Source organism: Mustela nigripes, chromosome 1, assembly GCF_022355385.1.
Source record: "Mustela nigripes isolate SB6536 chromosome 1, MUSNIG.SB6536, whole genome shotgun sequence".
NCBI lineage: Eukaryota > Metazoa > Chordata > Mammalia > Carnivora > Mustelidae > Mustela > Mustela nigripes.
This window is the reverse complement of record NC_081557.1, coordinates 44,629,976-44,640,212: the sequence shown is the minus strand read 5'-3', so window position 1 is coordinate 44,640,212 and position 10,237 is coordinate 44,629,976. Positions and strand designations below refer to the sequence as shown.

Genomic DNA, 10,237 nt, shown 5'->3' with positions numbered 1-10,237 from the left:
TACAACACTTATACAATGAAAATTACAAACTATTTCTAAAAGAAATTAAAGTATGAAATAAATCTCAAGATAAAAAAGTTCACAAATAAACTCATACATTTATGGTCAAATGATTTTCAACAAGGGTGCCAAGATCATTCAATGAGAATAGAACAGTCTTCAACAAATAGTGCTAAAAACACTGAATATCTATGTGCAAAGAAAGAAGTTGAACCCCTCTTTCTACCATATCCAAAAATTAATTTAAGATGAGACACAGACCTAAATATAAAAATTTAAACTACAAACCTCTTAGAAAAAAATGTACAATTAAATCTTTGTGACTTGTTTAGGCAAAGCCTTCCTACCGTGATACCAAAAGTACAGGGTGAGAGGGAAAAATAGACAAATTGGACTTCATCAAAATTAAAAAGTTTCAAAGGATACCATCAAAAAAGTAAGAAGACAACCCAAAGAATAAGAGAATAATTTTACAAATCAAAATGACAAAGAAATAAATAGTCCATACTTTGGCATGCTGTGATGAAGTGCCCTAGAGATAATGTAAAGAATGTAGAATTGGGACTGCCATTTTAGACAAAATTATCAACAAAAATACTTATCATTAAGGAACATTTGATCTGAAGTTTAATATCAAGTTTATAATACAAGTTTAATATCACTCTGTTATTTCAGTTTAATTAACACTAAAAGTACCAAGTCACAAAAGACAAGAGAGGCAAGTGGTCCTAGAAAGAACTAATGTACACAGACTAAGACCAGAGAGGGTTCTGGCAAGACTACATTCTAAAAATCCATTATTTGGGGCAATTTGAAAGCAAGCATTAGCGAGAGTAATTTCTGTGCAATGTTGAAACAAAAATTAAATTGCAATGAAATAAGTATGGTGGAGATGAAGAAGAATTAGCAAAGAGTTTACTCACAAAGTTTGTAAAGGGGAAAATAGATAGGGGCAATCCCTGGAAGCGATATGAAGGAAAAATATATCTGAAGGGGGGAATACTTCAGATCTGTCCTTTAATTTGAGGGGCATTATTCATCAGAGAAGGGTGAGTTAAGCTGTGGGGAGTCTGGAGTGGAAAGATGTCCATCTGGTGGGCTGCCCCGAGTGAGATTAGTGTTGAATCAGTCTACTCCCTGAAATTACTTAACTAACCCCTAAGGGCACTAGAGCCCTTTTCCCATTTCAATATAAAAAAGCATTAGTCCCTGGAAGATGCTTAGACTACAGTGGGGAGGGCTTAAAGAGCAGCACACCAAATCAGGGCATCCCCGGGATCTAATTTATTCTAAAACCCCACACTCCAGGAATGCCAAACAAAGCTACAGATGTGGTCTGAACAACAAAAGGCTGAACACAGGCAGCCAAAGCCAGGAGAGCAGAAGCAGTCACAGAAAGCAGTGCCAGTCTGAGAACCTCTTCAAAGACTCTTCTGAAGTAATAAGGAAAACAACCAATAATGTACATCCTGAGAGGTGAGGGGATGGATACATCTCACAATCCAGTAATTCTGTCCTGAACTCTGAATTTGATTACTACATGCCTTATCTTTGGCTTCCATGGCTGCCTTTCCTTATTTGATCTTCATCTCTAGTACCTCCCTCTCACAGGCTCTTCACTTTTGTAGAAACAAAGGTCTATGATCAGAAAACAGGACAGGAATGAGGCGAGCTCTAAGACAACCTCAAAAGGATGAGATTTTCCAGTCAGAAGACCATATACTTTTACCTTACATCTCAAGGGAGGAACTAAGACTTGGGTGGATTCCTCCTGCATGTACCACCTTGCGCAAGGGAGACAGTGAAGCAAAAGTGAGAAAAGAGTGCCATGAAAAATCCTGCAATTGTGAGTGTGGCATTTCCTTGGTTGGGCATTTACTTGGTGCTTATAGATCCTCACTTAGTTTCTTAGTTCCTAGAACTCCCACAATGCTATCTTGGCCAATCTGTTGCTTTATTAGTGTTCTGTGGTAGAACAAAGACCTAGAGAGCCTCCTAGTTCACCATTTTGCCAATATCAACCTCTCAAGTACACTTTTTGGTACAATTATTTGAAGAGTTCTCCAAAGATTAAAGAATTAACAAATCAAGAATGCAAAAATGAAAAGGACCAAGTGTGAAAGGGCAAAGGGTAAGCTATGAAATTACTTAAACAAAGAAAAAAAATAGTCTAAATGTGTGCAAAAAAAAAATGCATGCTGTATTTCCAACTTGTACCATACAGAAATCTAGAAGTTGTTAAAAGTTTATTGCCATTTGGAATTTAAGAAACAAAAACAGACGAACATAGGGAAAAGGAAGGAAAAATAAAATGAGATGAAAACAAGAGAGGGAGGCAAACCATAAGAGACTCTTAACTCTAGGAAACGAACTGAGGGTTGCTGGAGGGGAGAGGGGTAGGAGGGATGGGAAAACTGGGTTATGTGCATTAAGGAGAGCATTTGATGTAATGAGCAGTGGGTATTACATGCAACTGATGAATTACTAAGTTCTTCCCTGAAAGTATACTATGTTATATGTGAACTAACTTGAATTTAAATAAAATCTTGTGGGATGCCTGGGTGGCTCAGTGGGTTAAGCCTTTGCCTTTGGCCCAGGTTATGATCTCAGAGTCCTGGGATTGAGCCCCACATCAGGCTTTCTGCTCCTAGTGGGGAGCCTGCTTCCCACCCCCTCTCTGCCTGCCTCTCTGCCTACTGTGATCTCTGTCTGTCAAATAAATAAATAAAATCTAAATAAACAAATAAATAAAATCTTGAAAAGAAAAAATAAATGTTTATTGCCATTAGTCCCTCCTATCTTTTGTTAATAATGTTGGTGATTTAAAAATATAGCCCTAGATATGTCTTTAACATTACTTTAATAATCAGAAGAGGAAACAAATGCTATCCTATAGGGTACTGAGCTATCCACTAAGAGTCTATAGAAGGAATGCTGAATTTAAATGCATACCATTAAAATTTTGCTATAGCTTTGACACTTATTAGTGATTTTGACACATGATCCTTATTTAGATAAATCATTCAGTCTGTTTCCCCATATGAATTACACCTGTTTGGTGAAGATTAAATGAAGTGTTTTAGGTCAGAAACTATTTTCCAGCAACAGGGCACTTAAAAAGTCTGGTTAGAGCTCTAACTGATGCCATTTTTTCTCTTTCTGAAGATCCCCTGGAATGGAGACATCACCTCTACTCCCTAAATTTACTTACTTGTTATGGCTCAATTGTATCCCTCAATTCATATATTGAAATTCTAATCTCTAGTACCTCAAAATTAACAGTTGGCAAAAAGGTCTTTAAAGAGGTAATTAAGTTAAAATTAAATCTTGACCACAGGCCATAATCCAATGTGACTAGTGTCCAAAAGAGAAAATCTGGACACAGACATGTGCATTCACAAAGACTAGATGACATGAAGACACCAGAAGATAACTATCTAAAAGCCAACAAGAGAGGACTTAGAAGAAACCAGGACTGCCAACACCCTGATTTTGTACTTTTTGGCTACAAAACTATGAGAAAACAAATTTCTATGCAGGATTCCAGGTGCATAAAATCAATAAATCTTTACTTTTATTATATTAAATCTTTATCTTATTATCTATATTGAACATTCTTTTATTCTTAAGTACTTTTTCCCAGAACCTCAAGGGGATAAAGAATGCATTATATTTAAAAGACCGAATTATTGTTTGTGAATCTTATACCTGTACACAAATTTTTACCTTCACCTAAGCTAAATGCAGACTATCCTTGCTTCCCTTAATCCACAGGCAGATGCTGAGAAGAAGACATCCTACAATATGGATACTATCCAGAGTATAAACAATAGCTCCATGTTCCAAGTGTCTGAGTTCATCCTCATGGGGCTCCCAGGCATTCACGAGTGGCAGCACTGGCTCTCCCTGCCCCTGGCTCTGCTCTACATCTTAGCTCTTGGTGCCAACATCCTCATCTTAATCACCATCCAACATGAGCCTTCCCTGCACCAACCCCTGTACTGGCTCCTTGGTATCTTGGCTATAGTGGACATTGGCCTGGCTACCACCATCATGCCCAAGATACTGGCCATTCTATGGTTTGAGGCCAAGGCCATCAGCCTTCCTGAGTGCTTTGCTCAGATCTATGTCATCCACTCTTTTATGTGCATGGAGTCAGGCATCTTCCTCTGCATGGCTGTCGATAGATATGTAGCCATCTGCTACCCACTTCGGTACCCCTCCATAGTCACTGAGGCTTTTGTGATCAAAGCCACACTGTCCATGGTGCTCAGGAATAGCCTCTTGACCATCCCAGTGCCTGTACTGGCTGCCCAGCGACACTACTGCTCCAGGAATGAAATTGACCACTGCCTATGCTCTAATTTGGGGGTCACCAGTCTGGCCTGTGATGACATCACGATTAACAGATTTTACCAGTTGGTGTTGGTATGGGTTATAGCGGGGAGTGACATGGGTCTGGTGTTTGCTTCCTATGCTTTGATTATTCGCTCCGTGAAGAGGCTGAACTCTGCTGAAGCAATATCAAAGGCCTTGAGTACCTGCAGCTCCCATCTCATCCTCATTCTCTTTTTCTACACAGCTGCTATTGTTGTATCTGTCACCCAGCTGGCAGAAAGAAAGCTCCCTGCCATTCCTGCTCTCTTCAATGTGCTACACAATGTCATGCCCCCAGCCTTTAACCCCATGGTGTATGCCCTCCGGACCCAGGAGCTGAGAGCAGGCTTCCAGAAGGTGCTTGGTTTGGGCGACAACATGTCCAGGAAGTGAGCCAACTTTAAATGGCAGTGTTTTATAACTGGTGTTACAGAAAGAGCACAGGCTTTAGAGCGTAACAGCCATGGGTTAAGATTGCATGTCTCCCAATTGTTAGGAACATCAATTCATATTAATTTACCTGTTTTGTATAGCATACACTGTGTGCGAGGCACTGTTCTAAACATTTCACAAATATTAGCTCATATAATTGCATAACAACCCTCTGAAACAAGTCCAACTGTTATTTAGATGACACAATTGTTATTGAGAAACTTATCCAAGGTCAAGTGGGAAAGAAGTTGGCAGTGACTTTAGAACCCAAGCAAACCCTGTTCTTGACCCTTTTCTCTCTATTCAACCTTGCTACTAACTTTTAAAAACATAAATAAAAATGAAAATAAAAAAGGAATGATATCCAAGTAAGACTACAAATTACATGTCTCTTAATAAAAGAATTTTCCATTTAAAAGTTGGCAGCATTCTTCCTGTCCAATAGTAAATATAGCATATTTTAAATCCTCTAGAGTCCCCCTAGAAGATCCTGTTAGTTATATAAATGTAAGTCAAGAATTTGACAGTATTTTATTACTTTATACAGTCTTCACCAACTCTTGAGTTTATTTGCATTAGAGCCCAAAGAGGAATATCTCAACTGCTTTTTGTTAACATTAAACATTACTTGAACTTCACTAATGAATTAAGACAATCCCAATGATGTCCAATGGGTCACCGAAAGTGTAAAGAATACCAGAAGTATCTGAAGAGAAACTTTTTCCGTAAGAGAAATGACAGATGCTTAGGAACAAAGGGAAAATTGGTCATTTTTTTAATTTATTTCATTCAATGCCGGAGTATAGCTCAGTAAGGGTGGAACGTTGGCTTCAATATAACATGTGGATATGATTGCATCTCATGCTGACCCTATCACATGGCATTATGCATACTTTTCAATGAGAAACCTAACTTGTGCCAGTAAATTTGGAAACTGAAATGTGAGAATTTTAGGCCATTAATCCTTAAGGAATTGAATCATCTTTCCTTTGACAGAGCAAGTTAGAAAGAGTTTTATTACACCTAATGTCAAGGCAGAATTGGACCAGGTGCTTTCACCTTTTTAAACGTGTGATTCCATATACCAAAAACAAAAGCACTGACAGCTGATAAATAGCAGCACACTAATGGATGGGTCAGACCCTGTTATTCTTTCTATATGATGTCTGGACCAAGTCCTTGAGATCTTTTTAAATTTCAGGGAGGAAAAAATAAGTCCAAAGAGAAAGATACTATAATCTCTTTTCCTCTGGTTATCCAAGAGATTGGATTCCATTTCTATTAATGACTGATAAGATAACTGAAAGACTCTGGGTGAGAACAAGTAGAAATGATGGACAAACATCTTTAAATGGATATAGTGTTTGGAAAACTAACAAATCAGTAAAAATTATGGGAGACTCAGAGAAACTTCCTTTCACTCCAAATCATAAAGGAAGTTCAGAAGTTGTCACTCCCATTCTTACAACAAGATAAAGCTGGACAAACTGAAAACCATCTTTCTTGGGCCCATCAGAGAACAAAGGTGACAGGGCTAACTGACTTCCTAGAGTCAGAGGAATAGCCTTCCTCTACATGGGATATGGTTCTAGTAAGTCTCTTCTCCTGGAGAGGAAACCTTTATCATGAAAATGCTCTGGGATTATTTCACAATGTTAACTTTTCCCCTCTCCATGCCAGGGGTCTCCTCTTGGATCTTTACTGTGAGAATCTGCAGAGATTGCTGTAAATAATATAGAATGGAGCCTCTGTAAAACTGCAGCCTCTGCCTATTTCTCATTCTCATGCTAGACCATATTTGTAATCCAGCAATATTTCAATATTACCTTTGAAGTTTTCCTACCAGTTTGCCACTCCAGCAGCTTCTACTCTAAGTAACCAGGTAGGAAAACCAGTGTTTTTCAATCTCATCAAATTTTAGGGTGGCTTTTTGTCCTGTAACAATCAATTCCCTAATGGATACAAGAAAAGTTATTAATATTCCTTTTTTCTGACTTTTCTTCTTGTCAAGACAGGAATGATGACTTCTAAGTTCTTTACACATCAGAAGTCCTAGTATGAGGTTAATATTCAATGTACAAAATATCCCACACTAATATACCACACTAATATAAGTAGATGATACAACATGAATGGAGGATAACAGATAAATCTTCCATGTACAAAATTTCCAAATAACTTGTGTACATATACCACCCTCAACTAGAGCACAGCATGGGAAGTGGGAGAAAGAATAAATTTAGAAATGTAGAAACATGACAAATGCCATATCAGCTAGGTTATCAAGTTCACACCAACACTGATAAATTGTGTTCATAAGTATCTTTGATATAATAACAGCACTTTACCCCATGGTCTTTCTCCAAAAACACATAACCCTGGTCTAATCATAAGAAAACCATCAATCAAAATGGTTCTAAATGCAATGTTATATCCTGGTGGAATCCTGGAACAGAAAAAAAAGACATTAGGTAAAAACTAAAAATATCTGAATAAAGTATGCACTTTAATTAATATTCTATAAATATTAGTTCATTAAAAGTGAAAAATGTACTGTACCAGATAAGTTATTAATAATAGAGAAACTGGGAGTGGAAATACATGGACACTCTCTACACTTTCTCCACAAATAACACTATTCTAAAACTCTAAGACCATTCTACAATAAGAAATCCATTTGGCCAAAATTAGCAAGACAGGAAACAACATGTGTTGGAGAGGATTTGGAGAAAGGGGAGCCCTCTTACACTGTTGGTGGGAATGCAAGTTGGTGCAGCCTCTTTGGAGAACAGTGTGGAGATTCCTCAAGAAATTAAAAATAGAACTTCCCTATGACCCTGCCATTGCATGCGTGGGTATTTACCCCAAAGATACAGATGTAGTGAAAAGAAGGGCCATCTGTACCCCAATGTTTATAGCAGCAATGGCCACGGTCGCCAAACTGTGGAAAGAACCAAGATGCCCTTCAATGGATGAATGGATAAGGAAGATGTGGTCCATATACACTATGGAGTATTATGCCTCCATCAGAAAGGACGAATACCCAACTTTTGTAGCAACATGGACGGGACTGGAAGAGATTATGCTGAGTGAAGTAAGTCAAGCAGAGAGAGTCAATTATCATATGGTTTCACTTATTTGTGGAGCATAACAAATAGCATGGAGGACATGGGGAGTTAGAAGGGGGTTGGGGTAAATTGGAAGGGGAGGTGAACCATGAGAGACTATGGACTCTGAAAAACAATCTGAGGAGTTTAAAGTGGTGGGGGGTTGGGAGGTTGGGGTACCAGGTGGTGGGTATTATAGAGGGCACAGATTGCATGGAGCACTGGGTGTGGTGAAAAAAATAATGATACCATTAGGCTGAAAATAAATTTTTTAAAAATCCATTTGGGGATCACCGGGGTTGTTTAGTTGTTTAAGTATCTGACTCTTGATTTGGGCACAGGTCATGACCTCAGGATCATGAGATTGAGCTCCACTTTGTGCTCCACACTAGGTGTGGAGTCTGCTTAAGATACTCTCTCTTCTTCTCCCTCTGCCCCCTTCCCCTCCCTCCCTGCTCTTGTGCACTCTCTCTCTAAAAAAAAAAAAAAAAAAAAAAAGACCAAAAAAGTCCATTTTTCATTTCTATCTTTTTGATGATAGGCATTCTAGTTAGTGTGAAGTGGTATTCCACTGTGGTTCTGATTTGCACTACCTGATGACTAATGATGTTGAGCTTATTGGCTATATGCATATCTTCTTTAGAGAAATGTCCATTCAGATCTGTTGCCCATTTTTTAAACTGGAATTTTAGTTGGGTTGTTTTTCCTTTTGTTATTGGGTTGTAAGAATTCCTTGAATATTCTACATACAAGTTCCTTATCAGATACATGATTCACATGTATATTCTCTTATTTTGTATATTGTCTTTTTAATGCATTGATGGTATCCCTTGAAGCACAAATGTTTTTAATTTTGATGATGTCTAATTTATATATTTTTCTTTGTTGCTTGTGCTTTTGATCTCATAGATTTTGCCTAACCCAATGTCTTGAAGTTTTGTTCCTATATTATCTTCTAATGGTTTTGTTGTTTAGTTCTTACGTTTAAGCCTATGATCCTGACTTGATAAGTTTGTTGAAAGCAGTTAATCATAAGTGTGACAGCTTATTTCTGAATTTGCAGTTCTATCCCCTTGAACTATATGTATATCTTCATATCAATACCATGCTGTTTTGATCAGTATAACTGTAGTAAGTTAAAAAGTGTGAGTTCTCCAACTTCGTTCTTTTTAAATATTCTTTAGCTCTTCCAGGTCCCTTGAATTTCCATATGAATTTTAAAATGAACTTGTCCATTTCTCCCAAAAAGACAGATAGAATTTTGATAGGGATTTCATTGAATCTATGGATCAATTAGAAGAGTATTTTCATCACAATGACATTAATTCTTCTGATCCATGAACGCAAAATATCTTTCCCCTTATTTAGTTCATCTTTAATTTCTTCAAAATGTTTTGTAGTTTTCAGAGTACACAATTTTTACTTCTTTTCTTACATTTACTCTTAAATATTTCATTGTGTTTTAAATGGAATTGTTTTCTTATTTCAGTTTTGAATAGTTCATTACTAGTGTAAAAAACACAAATAATTTTTGTATAAGTGGCCTTATATCCTGCAACCTTGTGGAACTCATTTATATTATAATAGCTTTTTAGTGGATTGCTTAGCATCCTCTACATACAAGATTATGTTGTCTGCAAACAGAGATAGTTTTACTCCTTCCTTTACAATCAGAATGTCTTTTATTTCAGTTTTTATTTCAGTTTTTTGCCTCTGTCCTGGTTAGAACTTCAGTATAATGTTCAATAGAAGTGGTGGGAACAGACCTATGTATTTCATTCCTGATCTTAGAGAGAAAACCTTCAATCTTGTGTCATCAAGTCTGTTAGCTGTGGGGTTTCAATAGATGCCCTTTATCAGGTTGAGGGCATTCCCTTCTATTCCTAGTTTGTAAGTATTTTTATCTTGAATGGGTATTAGATTTTTTTCAAATGCTTTTTCTACATCTTGAGATGACCATGTGGTTTGGGCTTATATTCCACTGATATGGCATGTTACATTAATTGATTTTTGGATGTTAAGTCTATCTGGCATTTTGGAGATAAAACACATTTGACTGAGGAGGAAGAGCCAAGATGGTGGAGAAGTAGCAGGCTGAGACTACATCAGGTAGCAGATCATCATCTAGATAGCTTATCTAAACATTGCAAATACCTACAAATCCAACAGGAGATCGAAGAGAAGAACAGCAATTCTAGCAATTCTAGAAACAGAAAACCACTCTCTGAAAGGTAGGACTGGTGGAGAAGTGAATCCAAAGCAACGGAAAGATAGACCACAGGGGGAGGGGCCAGCTCCTGGCAAGTGGTGGAGCAACGGAG

General features: G+C 37.6%; 1 protein-coding gene across 1 annotated transcript; it reads left to right on the top strand.

Annotated features, from left to right (window-relative positions):
* Positions 1–3,804: 3,804 nt before the first annotated feature.
* LOC132011198 (olfactory receptor 56B34-like) lies at positions 3,805–4,770 on the top strand. Its single transcript, XM_059389472.1, has one exon. It carries the CDS (start codon positions 3,805–3,807, stop codon positions 4,768–4,770), a length of 966 nt encoding a protein of 321 aa, XP_059245455.1.
* Positions 4,771–10,237: the final 5,467 nt, after the last annotated feature.